At 43.3% G+C, this 20,621-nt stretch overlaps 1 protein-coding gene across 1 annotated transcript in view; it reads left to right on the plus strand.

The window, feature by feature from the left end:
- The first annotated feature begins 343 nt into the window (after nt 1-343).
- The window catches only part of LOC137367152 (uncharacterized), a 54,708-nt gene continuing 34,430 nt past the window's right edge, over nt 344-20,621 (plus strand). The window contains exons 1-5 of the mRNA XM_068028589.1: nt 344-452; nt 1,430-1,578; nt 4,252-4,452; nt 5,539-5,663; nt 6,097-6,325. Coding sequence (XP_067884690.1) covers nt 344-452; nt 1,430-1,578; nt 4,252-4,452; nt 5,539-5,663; nt 6,097-6,325 — 813 coding nt within the window. The remainder of the gene's footprint in view (nt 453-1,429; nt 1,579-4,251; nt 4,453-5,538; nt 5,664-6,096; nt 6,326-20,621) is intronic.

Genomic DNA, 20,621 nt, shown 5'->3' on the forward strand with positions numbered 1-20,621 from the left:
CTCTTTCCTTTTGAAATTCTAGTTCACGTTTTCTCACTTTTTCTCTTTCAAGTTCAAGTTTTTTTGTTTCTTTTGCCTGCTTTATCTGCAACTTAATTCGAGCTCATTAAACTGAACTACCATCTTGATTGCCTTTTCCTCCTTCTAATTTGAAATGCTGTGCTATTACCTCAATTATGTCTGCTTTCTTAGCTCCAGATTTTAACTCTAACTTTAACTTTTCTGTCAATTCTTTTAGCCTAGCCTTGTTCAAGTTTTTCAAATCACTCAGGGATAAATCCTCCCTCTCCAGAAAGGTCGTAGCAACTACCAAAGCCATTCTGGTAGTGTAAACTTTACTCTAATGCACAAGGAACCTGGTGTTTTCGTTTTCCACTTTTCTATTATTATTACTCCACTTACAATTGCATGTCATCGGCTTCGGGTTATCCTGGACAAGCCACCAATTATATGTTATGACTGAGGCAGGAGGAGTGCACTGTCTTCCTCTAGTTCCATTTCTCCACAGGCCATAACATATATTTAAATGTTTACCCAGTCACCGGTACGGCCAATTATATACTCTTTTTATTTCAGAAGAAAATCCACCAACCAGGTTTCTTTAATAAACAACAAAATTATCAATTTCTTATAAAACAAGACTTATTCAGTAAAGATGCAAAGCATTAACACACAGATTGAAATAGGAAAGTTCCCTTCTCACTTAGCCAAACACACAACATGACCGGTTAAAGAAAAAATAAAGACGTTTTCTCTGCAGAGATCTCTTTACAAAAAAGACAAAAACACACTTGTGAATTCTTGAAGGAAAAGGATAAGATATGGAATGATATCAGTTGTCCCTTTTCTAGCGTCCCAAATACGCGTAGATGGCTGTCACTGGGATCTTTTTGGAGCAGTTCTCTTCAGGCAATGTCGAGGATTAGTCTGGCAGACTTTTAAGGAGAAATGCAGCATCAAGGGTTTCAGCTAGCACACTGCATTCTCAGGGTTTCTCAGCGAGGTGAAGAAAGGATGAAGTGGTGTCTTCTCTCTTAGCAGGCTGACCCCTCCCACCCCCTATCCCTCCAACTGACTCAAAACAATATCCAAAATGAAATCAACTCTTGACCACCATAAATCTTGACATGTCACTTTTCTGTAACCAACTCCCCTAGTCACCAAGGCTTTTGCTGCTTTTAGCTTAAGGCATGTGACATCCAATAAGGGTTTGTTTTTGACGAAAGTTCCCCAAGTCATTCCAGTGACCTTTTTAATTAAAAAAAAAGTCCAGCATCTATGTAATCTCTTCAGTCCTCCAAAGGAATCCATTTCCACAATTCTAAAAGACAAGTCCTCTAAAAATATTAAAAAATGAAAGCACTTTCACAGCATAAATTACTGTGATACAACTGAGCTAAAACATCTCTCCACGTGTTCCTTCTTAAAGGTCAGACAACAAGCAGAATTTCATCTGCACGAGGATCACAGTGTGGGGAAGTTGATCTCCAAGCCTGGGCCCACCTCTCAGTAGATCGATTTGCTGTTTTGCTTGACCTGTGGAGGTGTGAAACAGCTTTTCTGGAGAACAAACGACAGGTAAAAAGGCGCACGGCATTCTGGGAGCAGAATGAACAGACTTCACTCTGGATATGTTAGGGCACCCTTATCCAAGAAAAGTTGTAAGGATATTCCTAGTAACTACAGGATGGTCAGTGTAACCTCAGTGGTTAGTAAGGTTTTAGAAGCAAAAATAAGCACTTGGAGAGGTTTAAATTAATTAAGCACAGATTTGTAAAAGGCACATTGTGTTTCACTAATCTAATTGAACTTTTTGATGAAGTAACAGAGAAGGTTAATGCAATGGGAATACAATGAATGTTGTTTATATGGATTTTGAGAAAGTGTTTGACAAGGAATCACATTGAAGGATGATTTACAAAATTGAGGCTCATAGAATGGGAGTCAGTGTCCAATTGAATAAAAAATTGGGTTAAGGAAAGAAAACAGCGAGTCGTGGTAAATAGTTGTTTTTCAGACTGGAGAATAGTAGAGAGTAATGTTTCCCAAGGGTCAGTGCTAGGACTTTAGTTTTTCTCGATATATATAAATGACTTGGATGTTGGAATACAGTAAAATTTCAAAATGTGCCGATGATACCAAACTTGGAGGTGTGGCAGACAGTGAAGATGCTACAAATCAACTGCAACAGAACATAGATAGACTCGCAGAATAGGCAGACAAGTGGCAGATGGAATTGAATACAGGGAAATGTGAGGTGATTCATTTTGGCAGAGGGGATGGAGAGAGGCAACATAGACTTAATGGCACAGTTTGAAAGAGTGTGCAGGGACAGAGAGATCTGGGGGTTCATGTGCATAGATCTTTGAAGGCGGCAGGACAGATTAAGAGAGTAATTAGCAAAGCATATGGAATTTTGGGCTTCATAAATAGAGGTATTGAATACTAAAATAGGGAAATTATGCTGAACCTTCATAAAACTCTGGTTAGGCCACAACTAGAGTATTGCATCCAGTTCTGGTCACCACACTTTAGAAAGGATATGAGGGTCCTTGAGAGAGTACAGAGGAGATTTACCAGAATGGTTTCAGAGATGAGAGATTTTAGGTGCTAGGTTAGGTTGGAGAAGCTGGGTTTGTTCTCATTGGAGCAAAGGAGATTGAGGAGAGATTTGACAGAGGTGTACAAGATTATGACAGGTTTGGATGAAGTAGACAAAGGAAAATTGTTCCCTTTAATTGATGGTACAAGGACTAGGGGACACAAATTTAAGGTTTCGGGCAAGAGATGCAGGGGGGTTGTGAGGAAGAACTTATTTACACTGCGATTGTTTATGGCCTGGACCTCTCTAGCTATGAGGGTGGTGGAGCAGAGACAATGAATCATTTCAAAAGAAAATTGGATGGACACTTAAAGATAATAAACTTGCAGGGCTATGGGGATGGAGCAGGGGAATGGAATTGACTGGCTTCCTCCTTCTGTGCTGTAATGACTCTATGACTATTATAAAAATGAGATTATAAGGTAAAATAACAAGCAAACCAGCTTTTGTGGTATTTTCCCATTATTTGAGTAATTGACAGGATTATTAAACTAAGCAAAAAAATGTGGAGATTGAGGGGGTGTACAAATCTACTGTTATGTGCTATGTAATTTATGGTCTGCATGGTATATTACATTGACATGTCCATTGTCATTACATGCAGTATGTGTCCTTGTGCTTCAAAGAGATAAGAGTGCTGATGCTCTCATAATGTATCAACCTAGTTGTTCAAAATCCAAATGAACAATGAAAGAATGCTGAACACATTGCAAGAGACTTTAATACACACACTTCAGGCCAGCTCTTCCTAGTTTTGCCCATTTTTGGGGGGCAAAACTGAGCAGAAAGTTTAGAACTGCAGATATAATCCAGCTTGCCCTGGACCAGCAGCACGGGGGGGGGGGGGGCAGTTGGAATGATGATAGTGGGGAGTTTCCAATATGCTGCCACCCATTGCCATTTTAACTGCTATTGCCACCCATTGCCATTTTTTCTGGCACATGAGGGCCACCCACCGCCGGCAGCCAGGGTCCTACTTAATATGCTGGTTGATGCCCGATGATGTGATTGGCTCCACAATACCGTTTTCACCTTAAATGTTGAGGGGTTAGCATGGCATCAAACTTGCCAGAGAAAGCTGGTCACAACCAGTAGAGTGGTCAGAAGAGGCCAAAGTGAGTATTTGTTTAGAAAGAAATGCTGTGAGTGTTCCTTGTGGGACAGGAGGAGCAGCAGTTGCCCCTCTGAGTCCCCAAGCAATCCTTGAGCCACTCCAGCCAGGGTGTTCCTTCTACCTCCCACCAACGGCAGCTCTTTGGAGACCCCTTGCACAGAACGGGCCCCAGCAGCCTCTATCTCCTGCCAGCTTCCTGCACCTGCCTGCTGTGACATCATTCTCACTGGCTGTGATGTCATTTCCACCGTCTTCAGTGGAAGACAGTGCTGCACTTGTTCAAACAAGGTGCAGGATTTAAAACGCCCTGAACCTCATGTTCAAAACTAAGCCCTGATTTAAATTCTGTGCTATGGCTTCAGTGTCTAGGCCCACACATGGAGAATGATTAGGTACTTGATGGCTGGCAGTAGCAGTGTATTTATACCTGAGAGTAAGCCACTATACTCAGATAAGAGGAGAAATTGGGTTGTGGGGGGAACAATATTGCAAATGTTCATTTTCTTCTGAATGACTCCTACAAGTTTTTACTCAGCTCCTGGACAGTTATTTTGAAGCCTATCAGCATGTTTTCGATGTGGAGGAGCGATTTGCATTGGCCCAAGTTATTACAGACATCATGCACAAACGCCCACGATTTAATTGCAGCAGTGAGTACTTTGTGAAGACATATGAAGCTGAATGCGTGTGCCTGAAACTTCACTTACAACTTATAAGAGAAATTTTGAACAAACAGGTGAGTGAAAGGAAACTGTTAAACCCTAGTACTGCAGTCTGAGTCAGAAAAAATCTTTGTTACACAGCAGACAGTAAAATCCACTTTAAAATGACTGTATAACTATATGCTTGGGTTATGAAATATACCGATGCATTGACACATTGCACTTTGAGGTAGTTGATTCAAGATCCTTACTCTATCATCACTTTTACACTGATGGTGTTTTTGACAACGTGCAGAACTTGACTTTCCACAGATCCCAAGAACAGAGTGTAAAGAAAACAAATGTCTTTTCCATTGACGCTCTCACATGGAGCAGTAGTATGCAATTACACTGAATAGGGGAGACTCACGCTCAGACGGGGAGACGAGCGCTCGGAGTGGGGGAATGGTGCTTCGAAGGAGACATTGCTGAGTAGACAGTTGCTCTCATTGGAAGAGAGGTGCTCAGGGAGGAGACTAGTGCTCAAGCGGGGAGGCTGGGGCTTAGACAGGAAGACTGGTGCACAGACAGTGAGACTGGGGCTCCGAAGAGGAGATGGATGCTTGGACGTCAGACAGGCCAGGAAAACCAGACCTCTGGGAACTACCGAGTATTAATGCACCCACAGAAGTAAGATTTGCTGTTTTAAAAAAACATTCAATTGTCTTTTGGAATAAAAACAGAAGATTTGGTGCACTGTGTTATGTGGTACTGAACTCAACAGATCAAGCTACTATTGGGCCTCTGTCAGAGCTGCTCTTCAGCCATCCACCAACTAGCAGGTGTGTGATAGCAGTCCCAGACATCACTCTGTCTGTACGTTTTACTTCTCCTGTGTGTAGGTGTCAGACCTGAACCTGACATCTCCCCTGAGGAACTCAGTGAAATAGCAAGAGGTTTAGAAATTGTTTTCCTTCACCATGCCACATATTAGTCATTTGGTGCACCCTGTTATTCCATCTTCTGTGTGATTGATATGCTGATAGCTTTAGAGGAAGGAGGACACTTGTGTGGAGCATAAATGCTGGCATGGACCCGTTGGGCTGAATGGCTTGTTTCTGTGTTGTAAAATCTATGTAATATATTGATGCTGAAATATTATCCCTTAACAACACTTACAGATAGATGACCAGCGGGAATATGTACAGAGGATTTGGAGGGACGGCAGAAACATGGAGATGGGTATTGAATTTGGCCTGCCCCTTAATATCATTACTAAGCAACCAGTTGCCATTAACAATAGTTGGTAAGCAAAAAAAACTCCCCCAATATATCATGTTTTATTGATTATGATAAGTGATGTGCCCTTTCTTTCGTTCATGGAGTAATTATTGGTTTGTTTATAAGAACTGTAATAGATCATTCATCCTGGCTATTTTAACTAGTCCTTCGTGCTTTAACTAGTCTGTAAGTTCATTGCTATGTCAAATTGCAAGTACAAATCCAGATTTGATGAGTGTTTGAATAAGTTCTGTGTAATATTTGAAAACACCACAAAACACAGGACATAGGTCACACCTTCACAAACGTAAGATCTGTGTACGCTAGGAATCTTTTGGTGTTAGAATAGTGGGTGCACCCTATATTCATATTTTTACAGTACTTTCATTTGGATAATAATTTCTATGTAAAATATGTCAAGATAATGAAAAACTATAGATGTTTTGCTGTGCTTTCAGTCCTGCCTTGAAAAAGATTTACTTGTTAGAGTTCCATCCATCATTGGGACTGGCCTCACGTATTCCGAAGACACTAGAACAAGCCTACTGGGAACTGCATCACATTCACAGACCAAAGTCGGCTGATGAGAGCATCAGCCTGGAGAAACAAGTCCTTAATCTGGCGTTGGAAAAGTGGGCGGCCATGGAAAAACCCGAGTCGTCCTATAGTCTCCAGGTTCAGAAGGATGTAGGTATACCAAAGCGATTAAATGAAGTTGACGTACACATCTGCTTTATTAGTTTTTCTATCTTAAGGGCTAGAATATGAAGAGGAGGTAGCTTTTACTACAGCTTTACAAAGCCCTGGTTAGACATATCTGGAGTTCTGTATATAACTCTGGAAAGTGCATCTTAGAAAAGATATAGAGGGAAATTTTCCCAGGCAAGGGAAGGTAGGTTTAGAGTCATTTACAGCCCAGAAGGAGACCATTCGGCCCATTGAGTCCATGCCGGCTCTCCAAGGAGCTATTCAGTCAGTCCCACTTCCCTGTTCGATCCCCATAGCCCTGCAAGTCTATTTTCTTCAAGTCACCATCCAATTTCCTCTTGAAGGCATTGATTGTCTCCTCTTCCACCACCCTTGTGGGCAGTGAGTTCCAGGTCATTACCACCTGCTGCGTAAAAAAAAGTTCTTCCTCATATTCTTCCTGCATCTCTTGCCTAAAGCCTTTAATCTGTGCCCCCTAGTCCTTGTACCATTAGTTAATGGGAACAGCTTTTGCTTGTCTAACTTATCTAAGCCTGTCACAGTCTTGTATATTTCTATTAAATCCCCCCTCAATCTCCTTTGTTCTAAATCTCAGTTTTTCCAACCTAACCTTGTAACTAAAATCCCTCATCCCTGGAACTATTCTGGTAAATCTCCTCTGCACCCTCTCAAGGACACTCACATCCTTCCTGAAGTGTGGTGACCAGAACTGGACACAATACTCCAGTTGTGGCCTAACCAGAGCTTTATAAAGGTTCAACATAACTTCCCTGCTTTTGTACTCAGTGCCTCTGTTAATGAAGCCCATGATCCCGTATGCTTTACTAACCACTCTCTCAATATGTCCTGTCACCTTCAAAAATAGATGCACATGCACCCCCAGGTCCCTCTGTTCCTGCACACTCTTTAGAACTGTGAGTGTTTGTTCTCTAGAGAGTGAGAATGGGGAGTTAATAGTAGATAATAAGAAAATGGCAGATGAAATGAACAAATATTTTGCTTCTGTCTTCACTATAGAGGATACAAAAAACATTCCAGTAATAACTGTAAATCAGGAAGTGGAAGGAAGAGAGGAACTTGGTGAAATTACAATCGCCAGGGAAGCAGTACTGAGCAAACTGATGGAGCTGTGGGCTGACAAGTCCCCGGGTCCTGATGGGCTTCATCCTAGGGTCTTAAAAGAAGTGGCTAATGAGGTAGTAGATGTGTTGGTGTTAATTTTTCAAAATTTGCTAGATTCTGGAAAGGTTCCATCAGACTGGAAAGTAGCAAATATAACCCCTCTATTCGAGAGGGTGGGTGGGCAGAAAACAGGTAACTACAGGCCAGTTAGCTTGACGTCTGTTGTGGGAAAGGTGTTAGAATTGATCATTAAGGATAGCTGGGAACTTAGAAAAACTCAAGGTAATCAGGAATAGTCAGCTTGGCTTTGTAAAAGGAAAATCATGTTTAACCGATTTTTTGGAGTTCTTTGAAGGAGTAACATACGCTGTGGATAAAGGGGAGCCCGTTGACATACTGTACATGAATTTCCAGAAGGCATTTGACAAGGTGCCACATAAAAGGTTATTGCACAAAGTAGGAGCTGATGGTGTAGGGGGTAACATATTAGCATGGATAGATATTTGGCTGGCTGGCAGAAAACATAAGAACATAAGAAATAGGAGCAGGAGTAGGTCATTGAGCCCCTCAAGCCTGCCTCGCCATTCAATAAGATCATGGCTGATATGTCCTAGGGCTCAACTCCTCTTTTGGGCCTACTCCATATAGCCCTTGACTCCCCGAGGTTTCAAAAACAGAGAGTATGCATAAATGGGTCCTTTTCTGATTGGCAGGATGTGATAATTGGAGTCCCACAGGAGTCTGTGCTGGGGCTTCAACCTTTTTATATCAATGACTTAGATGAGGGGAGTGATGGCATGGTAGCTAAATTTGCAGATGACACCAAGATAGGTAGGAAAGTATGTTGTGAAGAGGATATAAGGAGTTTGCAGACTGATATAGATAGGTTGAGCGAGTGGGCAAAAATCTGGCAGATGGAGTATAATGTGGGAAAATGTGAAGTTGTTCACTTTGGCAGGAAGAATAAAAAAGCAGAGTATTAATTAAATAGAGGAGGACTGCAGAATTCTGAGGCGCAGAGAGATCTAGGTGTTCTAGTGCCTGAGTCACAAAACGTCAGTATGCAGGTACAACAAGTAATAAAGAAGGCTAATGGAATGCTATTGTTTATTACAAGAGGAATAGAAAATAAAAGTAAGGATGTTATGCTTTAGTTATACAGGACATTGGTGAGACCACATCTCAAATACTGTGCGCAGTTTTTGTCTTCTTATTTAAGGAAGGATGTAAATGTGTTGGAGGTGGTTCAGACGGGGTTTATTAGATTGATACTTGAAATGAGCGGGTCGTCTTATGAGAAAAGGTTGAACAGACTGGGCTTGTTTTCACTGGAGTTTAGAAGAGTGAGGGGAGACTTGATTGAAGTATATAAGATCCTGAACGGTCTTGATAAGGTGGATGTGGAAAGGATGTTTCCTCTTGTGGGTGAGTCCAGAACTAGGGGGTACGGTTTTAAAATTAGGGGTCGCCCTTTTAGGACAGAGATGAGGGGAAATTATTTCTGAGGTTTGTGCGACTTTGGAACTCTCTGCCTGAGAAGGTGGTGGAGGCAGGTCATTGAATATTTTTAAGGCGGAGGGAGATAGATTCTTGTTAGGCAAGGGAATCAAAGGTTATCAGGGGTAGATGGGAATATGGAATTTGAGACACAAACAGATCAGCAGAGGAGCCAAATGGCCTACTTCTGTGCCTAATTCATATGTTTGTTTGTATAACTGTGCTATTAAGTATATATTGCCTCTCCCTATTCCTTCTGCCAAAATGCATCACCTCACACTTGTCAGTATTAAATTCCATCTGCCACCTCTCTGCCCATTCTGCTAGCCTATCAATGTCCTATTGCAGGCGTTCATATTATCCTCACTGTTTGCCACTCCTCCAAGTTTGGTGTCATCAGCAAATTTTGAAATTCTACTTTGCATTCCAAGATCCATATATATGTATAGTGAAAAAAAGCAGTGGTCCCAGAACTGACCGTTAGGGAACACCACTGTCTCCCATCCTTCGGTCTGAAAAACAACCATTTACAACGACTTGCTGTTTTCTGTCTTCGAGCCAATATTTTATCCAATTGGACACTGACCCTCCTATTCCATGAGCCTCAATTTTGTTAACTAGTCTTTTATGTGGTACCTTAGCAAACGCTTTCTTAAAATCCATATAAGCAACATCCACCGTATTTCTGTCATCAGCCTTCTCTGTTACTTCATCAAAAAATTCAATTGGATTAGTCAAGCATGATCTGCCTTTTACAAATCCATGCTGGTTATCCTTAATTAACTCAAGCTTCTCCAAGTGCGTGTTGATTTTTTCCTTGATTATTGTTTCTAAAACCTTACCCACCTCTGGTGTTAAACTAACTGGCCTGTAGTTGCGAGGACTATCTTTACACCCTTTCATGAATAAGGATGTCACATTTGCCACTCTCCAATCCGCTGGTACCTCCCCTGTATCCAGGGAAGAATACCCTAAGCATAGCCAGCCCTCTCTATATTTACCCTATCCATTGCCTCTACTCTCTCTGCTTCTATCGATATCAGTGTCCTTGAACACTGATACAAAGTATTCATTCAGTATATTAGCCTTACCCTGCATCTCAAAACATATAGTGTTGTCTTTGTTCCTAATATGAACATACATATGAACATCTGAGTTAGCAGCAGGAGTAGGCCACTTGGTCCCTCGAGCCTGCTCCGCCATTCAATAAGATCATGGCTGATCTGATTGTAACCTCAACTCCATATTCCCGCCTACCCCAATAAGCTTTCACCCCCTTGCTTATCAAGATTCTATCTACCTCTGCCTTAAAGATATTCAAAGACTCTGCTTCCACTGCCTTTTGAGGAACAGAGTTCCAAAGAGTGGTGGGTGTCTGGAATTCACTGCCCAGATAGGTGGTGGACCTGCACTGAAGTGCTGTAACCTGCAAGGCTACAGACCAGGTGCTGGAAGGTGGGATTAGATTGGGCGGCTAGATTTTTCAGCTGGCTCAGACACAATGGGCTGAATGGTCTCTTTTTGTGCCGTAACCTTTCTATCGTTCTATGTTTCTAAAGACTCACGACCCACTGAGAGAAAAACATTTCTCCTCATCTCTGTCTTAAATGGGCGAACCATTATTTTTAAACAGTGACCCCTAGTTCTAGATTCTCCCACAAGAGGAAACATCCTTTCCACATCCACCCTGTCAAGACCCCTCAGGATCTTGTATGTTTCAATCAAGTCGCCTCTTACTCTTCTAAACTCCCGCGGATACAAGCCTAGTTTGTCCAACCTTTCCTCATAAGACAACCTGCCCATTCCAGGTATTAGTCCAGTAAATCTTCTCTGAACTGCTTCCAATGCATTTACATCCTTCCTTAAATAAGGAGACTAATACTCAGTACTCCAGATCTGGACTTACCAATGCCCCGTATAACTGAAGCATTACTTCCCTGCTTTTGTATTCAGTTCATCTTGCAATAAATGATACCATTCTATTAGCTTTCCTAATTACTTGCTGTACCTGCATACTAACCTTTTGCGATTCATGCACTAGGACACCCAGATCCCTCTGCATCTCAGAGCTCTGCAATCTCACATCATTTAGATAATATGCTTCTTTTTCATTCTTCCTGCCAAAATGGACAATTTCACATTTTCCCACATTATACTCTATTTGCCAGATCTTTGCCCACTCACTTAACCTATCTATATCCCTTTGTCGCCTCCTTATGTCCTCCTCATAACTTACTTTCCTAGCTATCTTTGTGTCATCAGCAAATTTAGCAACTATACCTTCGGACCCTTCATCCAAGTCATTTATATAAATAGTAAAAGCTGAGGCCCCAACACTGATCCCTGTGGCACACCACTCGTTACATCTTGCCAAACAGAAAATGACTTACTTATGCCTCCTCTCTGTTTCCTGTGAGCTAACCAATCTTCTATCTATGCCAATATGTTACTCCCTACACCATGAGCTTTTATTTTCCGTAATAACTTTTGATGTGGCATCTTCTGGAAATCGAAGTACAGTACATCCACCAGTTCCTCTTTATCCAAAGCACATGTTACTTCTTCAAAGAACTCCAATAAATTGGTTTAACATGATTTCCCTTTCACAAAACCATGTTAACTCTGCCTGATTACCGTGAAGTTTTCTAAGTGCCCTGCTATAACGTCTTTAATAACAGCTTCTAACATTTTCCCTAAGACAGATGTTAAGCTAACTGGCCTGTAGTTTCCTGCTTTCTGTCTCCCTCGCTTTCTGAATAAAGGAGGTATATTGGCTATTTTCCAATCTAATGGAAACTTCCCCGAATCTAGGGAATTTTGGAAAATAGAAACCAATGCATCAACTATCTCACTAGCCACTTCTTTTAAGTCCCTAGGATGAAGTCCATCAGGATCCAGGGACTTGTCAGCCCGCAGCTCCAACAATTTTCTCAGTACCACGTCCCTGGTGATTGTAATTTTCTTGAGTTCCTCCCTCCCTTCCATTTCCTGATTTACAGCTATTTCTGGGATGTTACTTGTATCCTCTATGGTGAAAACTGATCCAAAATACCTGTTCAATTCATCTGCCATCTCCTTATTGTCCCTTATTAACTCCCCAGACTCACTTCCTATAAGACCAACGCTCACTTTGTTAACTCTTTTCTTTTCTGAATATCTATAGACACTCTTACTATTTGTCTTTATAGAATCATTGAATCATAGAAAGTTTACGGCACAGAAAGAGGCCAGTTAGCCCATCGTGTCTGTGCTGGCTGAAAGATGATTCACCCATTCTAACTTCACCTTCTAGCATTTGGTCCGTAGCCCTGCAGAATATGGCATTTGAGGTGCATATCCAGACTCCTTGTGAATGAGTTGAGGGTTTCTGCCTCAACTACATTTTTAGGCAGTGTGTTCCAGACCCCACCACCCTCTGGGTGAAAACATTTTCCTCATCTCCCCTCTAATCTTTCCACCAATCACTTTAAATCTATGCCCCCTTGTCACTGACCTCTCTGCTAAGGCAAATAGGCACTTCACCTCCACTCTATCCAGGCCCCTCAAAATTTTGTACATTTCAGTCAGATCTCCCCTCAGCCTTCTCTGTTCCAAGGAGAACAGCTCCAGCCTATCCAATCTTACCTCATAGCTGCATTTTTCCAGTCCTGGCAACTTCCTTGTAAACAGAACATCCTCGTATTTCTCACCAGCTTTCTCTCATACTCTAATTTTTCCCTCCTTATTAATCTTTCAGTCGTTCTTTGCTGCTTTTTATATTCTGTCAGATCTTCTGACCTGCCATGCATCTTTGCACAATTATATGCTTTTTCTTTAAGTTTGATACTATCTTTAACTTTTTTAGTTAACCACGGATATTGGGTCCTTCCCTTGGAAATTTTCTTTCTTGTTGGAATGTATCTATTCTGTGTATTCTGAAATATCCCCTTAAATGTCTGCCATTGCATCTCTATTGACTTATCCCTTCGCCAGTTCACTTTGCTAGCTCTGCTTTCATGCCCTCATAATTGCCCTTATTTAAGTTTAAAATACTAGCCTTGGACCCACTCTTCCGTCCCTCAAACTGAATGTAAAATTCAATCATCTTCTGATCACTGCTGCCTTGGTGCGCTTTCACTATGAGGTCATTAATTAATCCTATCTCATTGCACAATACCAGGTCTAGTATAGCCTGCTCTCTGGTTGGCTCCAGAACGTGCTGTTCTGAGAAACTATCTCGAAAACATTCTATGAAATCCTCATCTAGGCTATCTTTGCCCATCTGATTTTTCCAGTCTATATGTAGGTTAAAATCCCCCATGATTATCACTGTACCTTTCTGACAAGCACCCATTATTTCTTCCTTTATACCCCGTCCTAACATGTGGTTACTGTTGGGTGGCCTGTACACCACTCCTACAAGTGACTTTTTGCCTTTATCATTTCTCATCTCGACCCAAATCGCTTCTACATCCTGGTTTCCTGAACTTAGGTCATCCCTCTCTATTGTGCTAATACCATCATTAATTAACCTTTTCCTAGCTTTGTCTCCTTCCTAAATGTCACGTACCCTTCAATATTCAGGTCCCAATCTATGTTATCCTGCAGCCATGTCTCTGAAATGGCTATCAGAGCGTACTTATTTATTTCTATTTGCGCTATCAGTTCATCTGTTTGTTTTGAATGCTACGTGCATTCAGATACAGCGCCTTTAGTTTCGTCCTTTTATTATTTTGGAACCTCTAGCCTTGTCTGCTGATTTACTCTTAAATTTGTAATCACTGTCCCTTCCTGCCATGCTCTTTTTATCTTTTCCCATATTAATAATTTATTCTCTTGCCTTGTCGCTACTCTTTGATTTACCATATCTTCCCAAATTTGATCCCTTGCTCCTACTATTGAGGTGTAGACCGTCACAACGGTACAGCCCCCACTTTTCTCAGTACTGGTGCCAGTGTCCCACGAACTGGAACCCACTTCTACCACACCAGTCTTTAAGCCACGCATTCATTTCTCTAATCTTATTTTCCCTACTCCAATTTGCATGTGGCTCAGGTAATAATCCAGAGATTATTAACTTTGAGGTTCTGCTTCTTCATTTGGTGCCTAGCTCCTCAAACTGACTATGCGGAACCTTCTTCCTTGTGTTGTTCCTGTGTTGTTGTTACCTACATCGACCACGATGACTGGAGCCCCACCCCCCCCCACCACTGTAAGTTCCTCTCCAGCCCCGAGCAGGCGTCCTGAACCCTGGCACCGGACCGGTAACACAACCTTCTGGACTCTCGCTCTTTGCTGCAGAGAACAGTGTCAATCCCACTCACTATACTGTCCACTACTACCACTACTTTGCTTTTTGCTCCCCCACTTGAACGGCTTCCTGTACTATGGTGCATTGGTCAGTCTGCTTATCCACACTACAGCCCTCGCCCTTATCCATACAAGCTTCAAGAACCATGAACTTGTTGCTTAATTGCAAGGGCTGAGCCTCCTCCACTCCCACCTTCTCGATCCCCTTACCTGCCTGACTCGCAGTCACACCCTCCTGGCCACTGACCAAAACAGATGACCCTATTCTAATGGGTGTGACTGCCTTCTGGAACAAAATATCCAGGTAACTTGCCCCTCCCTGATGCATCACAGTGTCTGCAGCTGGGCCTCCAGTTCAATGAATCTGAAGCTCCTCAAGCCACAGATACGTACTACAGATGTGATAGCCATGGATTTCTGTGGCACCCAGGAGCTCCCACATACTGCAGCTGCGACACATCACCTGTGTATCCACTGGAATTTAGAAGAGGAAGAGGCGACTTGATTGAAACAAATAAGATCCTGAGGGGTCTTGACATGGTGGATGAGGAAAGGATGTTTCCCCTTGTGGGAGAATCTAGAACTAGGGGGTCACTGTTTAAAAATAAGGGGTCGCCCAGTTAAGACAGTGATGAGGAGAATTTTTTTCTCTCCGAGGGTCGTGAGTCCTTGGAATTCTCTTCCTCAAAAGGCGGTGGAAGCAGAGTCTTTGAAATTTTTACGGCTGTGGTAGGTAGATTCTTGATAAGCAAGGGGGTGGAATGTTATCGGGGGTAGGTGGAAATATGGACTAATCAGTTCAGCCATGAACTTATTGAATGGCGGAACAGGCCCGAAGGGCCGAGTGGCCTACTCCTGCTCCTAATTCGTATGTCACCTGTCACCTGGATAATAGGTCTACCTTACTATTGCTTACTATTTACATGCCGGTCGAAGATTTTTGGGTTTTCAGAATAGTCTTGGGGGTGCATGTGCATAAATCTTTGAAGGTGACAGGACATGTTGAGAAAGTAGTTAATAAAACATACGGGATCTTGGGCTTTGTAAACAGCGGTTCAAGAAGACGGCTCACCACCATCTTCTCGAGGGTAATTATGGATGGAATAAAAAATAAATTCTGTCTTTGCCAGTCTTACTTTCCTCTTCACTTCCCCTCTCAACTTCTTGTATACGATGGCCTGGTTCTCACTTGAAGAATTCACTTGACATGCATCATACACCTCTTTTTTTGCTTCATCATAGTCTCTATCTCCCATATCGTTCACGGGGCCGTGTTATTGATTCCTGTAACCTTCGTCCTTATTCGAATGTACCTGTAGCATCTCTTCCTTAAACATAACCTATTGTTCTGATACAGCTCTTCCTGTCAGTCTTTGGTTCCATTCTACCCTGGCTAGATTCCTTCTCTTCGCATTGAAATTAGCCCTCTTCAATCTAGACGTTCTACCTTATTTTGTTCCTTGCTTTTCTGTATTACTAGTCTAAACCTTATGATACGATGGTAACTCTTCCCCAGGTGCTCCCCACAGACACTTGGTCCACTTGATCCACCTCATTTCCCAGCACCAGATCCAGCAATGCCACTTTTCTATTTGGGCTGAGAACATATTCATCAAGGAAGTTCTTAATTTAGTTTAGTTTAGAGATACAGCACTGAAACAGGCCCTTCGGCCCACCGAGTCTGTGCCGACCATCAACCACCCATTTATACGAATCCTACACTAATTCCATATTCCTACCACATCCCCACCTATCCCTATATTTCCCTACCACCTACCTATACTAGGGGCATTTGCTACTGGCCAATTTACCTATCAACCTGCAAGTCTTTGGCATGTGGGAGGAAACCGGAGAACCCGGAGGAAACCCATGCAGATACAGGGAGAACTTGCAAACTCCACACAGGCAGTACCCAGAATTGAATCCGGGTCGCTGGAGCTGTGAGGCTGTGGTGCTAACCACTGCGCCACTGTGCCGCATTTCAGAAATTCCTCCCACTCTTTCTCCTTTACTCTAGAATTAGGGTGAGTGTGGGGAGTTAAATCTCCTGAAAGTGACATCAGGTCTGGAACCTGGCATCATCCCACCCTCTTCTGGGTTTCACCTGGGCGGGTTTAAAGGTGAGCAGGGAACACCCATGCAGCTGTCGGGTAAGTTACTTAAATCTTCAAATAGCTCATTAAGATGTGTTTCAACCACAAATTCCTACTTTAACAGCCAGTAAGCCTATTTCCTGAACTGTCAGCAACTCACCAAGATCACCGAGGCACAGTGGGGTAGAGCTTCTTCAGTGAAACTGTCAGGCTGCTAAGGCTTTGATCAGTGAAACTGCCGCCATGGGCAGGTGAGAGGCTGCTGCTCACAGAATTCCTTTTCAGAGAGTGCTTTCTGCGAACTTCTTGCAAGTTCACTTCACCTGTCTTGCACTTCACTCATCTTCAGCTGCACTTCCCTGCTTCCAGCTTTCACCAGCACATGGGAACAGCTTATGCAACTCTACCTTGCACCTCTGATGAACAGCCAGAGAAGCAGCAACACCAATACCAGCAGCATCAGCAGGAGTAACACCAACAGCAGCACCAGCTTCTTTCCTCAGCCCCATGCCACTCCCTAGGGCAGAGGGGATGGAGATGGAGATCCAGCTTGAAGGAGGTGAGACCTCCAACACAGGGTCTACAGGCAGAGGATCAGCTCTCTCAACACAGTGGCGCAGTGGTTAGCACCGCAGCCTCACAGCTCCAGGGACCCGGGTTCAGTTCTGGGTACTGCCTGTGTGGAGTTTGCAAGTTCTCCCTGTGACCGCGTGGGTTTTCGCCGGGTGCTCCGGTTTCCTCCCACAGCCAACGAGTTGCAGGTGATAGGTAAATTGGCTGTTGTCAATTGCCCCTAGTGTAGGTAGGTGGTAGGGAATATGGGATTACTGTAGGGTTAGTATAAATGGGTGGTTGTTTGTCGGCACAGACTCGGTGGGCCGAAGGGCCTGTTTCAGTGCTGTATCTCTAAATAAATAAAATAAAATAAATATCTGAGCACTAGTGCCTCAGGAGGCTCAGGCTCTAACGGCAAGTCACTGCTGACATCTGCAGCCTCCTGAAACAAGACCTCCTTCCCAGTGGACTAGGTGGGCACGCATTGCCAGTAGCTGTCAAAGCGCCTATCACTGGAGAGTGAACCCCCCCTTCCCCTTGTCTCTGCCTCTCTCCGAGGTTGTGTGCTGTCTTATGCAAGGAGAGAAAGAAATGAATTTTGAGTGTGAGTAATGGCTTGTGTGCAGAGGAGGGAAGGACATTTGTGGAGGGTGACTGTGAAGCATGGGTGCAAGAGGATGAGGGTGAGTGGGAGTGTTGACTGTTTGGATGGGAATGTGAGGTACCTGCAGAGGGAAGAATGAGTGGAGCTGCAAGGGTTGTTGTTCTGAGGAGTGTTGTGCAGGAGAATGCTATGAAAATCAGCGTGTGGAGCTTGGCACCTGAAATTGCTATGCCACTCACATTTCCCACCCTCCTGAGATCCTGGATTCCCTGTCTCCAGGTTGGAAGGACCACACTTCTGCTGCTGACTTCCTCAGCCACTTTCATCCAGGCCTGCTTGGTTGGAGAGCTGTCCTCTTCCTCCCATGCTTGGGAAAGATCACCTCACTGTAGCCCCTTAGATCCTACAGCAGGATCTGCAGCTAAGAGTGAGAGACCCGGGGAGCAGCCTTCCCAGGTCTCCTTTCCATTCCTGTTAAGTTTTTCTAACCCCTGCTGGGGTCCTTTTAATTAGGAATCCTTCCTTTGACATATCCAATGCAGAATTTCCCCCTCCACCTCCCTGATTGGCTGGGTAACCTGAAAGTGGGATGCTAATACTGTGGCTCAGTTAAAGAGCCTCGGAAAAGCCCAATCTAGCTGTCAACAGGTTCCTGATCCACTAATGGTTCTGCCGTTTTGGCAGGGACTAAGGTATGAAAACTCCGCTCATATTGTCCATGGTGGGAGTGCAACACAGATTCACCAGAATGTTACCAGGGCTCCAAGGGTTAAGATAGGAAGAGAGATTACATAAACTACACTTGTATTCTCTGGAGTATAGAAGGTTAGGAGGTGAGTTGATTGAGATTTTTAGGATTTTGAAAGGAATTGATAGGGTAGATAAAGAGAAACCTTTTCTACTAGTGGAGGAGTCTAGGACAAGGAGACATAACCTTATCAGAGCCAAGCCATTCAGAAAGAAGTTAGGAAACACTTCTTTACACAAAGGGTGGGAGAAGTATGCAATTCTCGCCCACAAAAAGTAGTAGATGCGAGCTAAATTAGTAATCAAATCTGAGTTGGATCAATTTTTGTTAAGCAAGGATATTAAGGGATATGGAGCCAAGGTGGGTAAATGGAGCAGCCATGATCTAATTAAATAACAGAGGAAACCCGAGGGGCTGAATGGTCCATTGGTGTTCCTGTGTTCTCTTTAAATCTGTTTTGCCAAGTGGAATGTAAAATTTAAAACCTTTTGCTTAACCATGCTACTGCTTTTACTAAAGAGTGATATTTGAAACTGTAAATTCAGTGGGGCTTATTCGGTTACATAGCAGACATTGACAGCTGGCATTGGATAACCAGGCATTAACATATACAAGGGCATGGGATAATATTACAGACACTGAAAGCAAAGCTCCAGTGGCTTAAACAGTCATCCAAGAACTGAGAGTGCATTATTACCTTGAGCAACCTCCCAGATGCTTTCTTTTATATTATGTACAATGTGGTTTTGTTCACTTTTTTTGGAATTACTTTGCTGGAGTTGATATTTTTCAGTTAAGCCACTGAGTCTTCATGTAGCTAGATACCAGGTTGTTTTGTTTTACACCTTTATGATGTGAGCTAGGCCAGAGTATGTAATGGACAGGAAAAGCTGGATCCACAGGGAAATGTGCCTACTGTTTCACCATGTAATAAAGTTGTCGTGTGTATTATCCATTTTACAAAGGGGAGAAAAGCTATTCCATAGGATAGCAACCTTATCCAACCAGGGTACTACACTACAGTAGTGACCTGGAGAGATGGAGGATTGCTTTCATATTCAATCTCACTTGGCTAGATATAATTCTAATTACTTGTTTGATATGCGCTGAACAAGTGTGAGACAGAGGGAATGATCTTAATCCTATACGCCTGGTTGAAACAAGCAGTTTATTTAGCTGCTCAGAACTTGACCATTGTCAACCATTTGCAATGTTAATCTGCAGGGCTTTGCAGTTGGATGAGGCCCACAAAGCCTCATAAAGTTATGTAAATTAGGGTCCTATTTCATCAATGCCCTTCTAACGGGGTGGAATGGGGGAGGGGGAAGGGGGCGGTGGGTGGGGTAAGTACTGAGCGAGGAAGCAACCATGGCTTTTCCCACTGGGCAGTAGCAGGTTGGCAGCTGGTCTGCAGACAGAAGTGGACCTTTTGGAAAGTCTAAATCTGTCCTGAGTGGTGCCACGAGGAACAAGATTACTCCTCCAGGCCCCACAAGGAAAATCATGATATTTCCTGTTCTTGAAAACTGGACCTGCAGCCTTTAAAGGAAGCCCGGAAGTTAAAATAGCCCAGGCCTGAAATTTAGGCCAGGGAATGCATTTAACACTTACCCTGCAGCCCCTGCCCCACCACCCCACCTCAAAACCTTGTTGGCTTCAGGTTAAAATCAACCCCAGAATAGAAACATAGAAAATAGGAGCAGGAGTAGGCCATTCGGCCCTTCGAGCCTGCTCCGCCATTCATTATGATCACGGCTGATCATCCAACTCAGTAACCTGTTCCTGCTTTCGCCCCATACCCTTTGATCCCTTTCATCCCAAGAGCTATATCTAACTCCTTCTTCAAAACATACAATGTTTTGGCCTCAACTGCTTTCTATGGTAGCGAATTCCACAGGCTCACCACTCTCTGCGTGAAGAAATTTCTCCTCATCTCAGTCCTGAAAGGTTTACCCCGTATCCTTAGACTATGACCCCTGGTTCTGGACTCCCCCATGATCGGGAACATCCTTCCTGCATCTACCCTGTCAAGTCCTGTTAGAATTTTATAGGTTTCTATGAGATCCCCCCGCACTCTTCTGAACTCCAGCGAATATAATCCTAAACGACTCAATCTCTCCTTATATGTCAGTCCTGCCATCTCAGGAATCAGTCTGGTAAACCTTCGCTGAACTCCCTCTATAGCAAGAACATCCTTCCTCAGATACGGAGACCAAAACTGCACACAATATTCCAGGTGTGGCCTCACCAAGGCCCTGTATAATTGCAGCAAGACATCCTTGCTCCTGCACTTAAATCCTCTCGCTATGAAGGCCAACATACCATTTGCCCTTTTTAACCGCCTGTTGCACCTGCTTATCTTCAGCG

The sequence above is a fragment of the Heterodontus francisci genome, chromosome 3 (genome assembly GCF_036365525.1).
Source record: "Heterodontus francisci isolate sHetFra1 chromosome 3, sHetFra1.hap1, whole genome shotgun sequence".
NCBI classification, from domain to species: Eukaryota; Metazoa; Chordata; class Chondrichthyes; order Heterodontiformes; family Heterodontidae; genus Heterodontus; species Heterodontus francisci.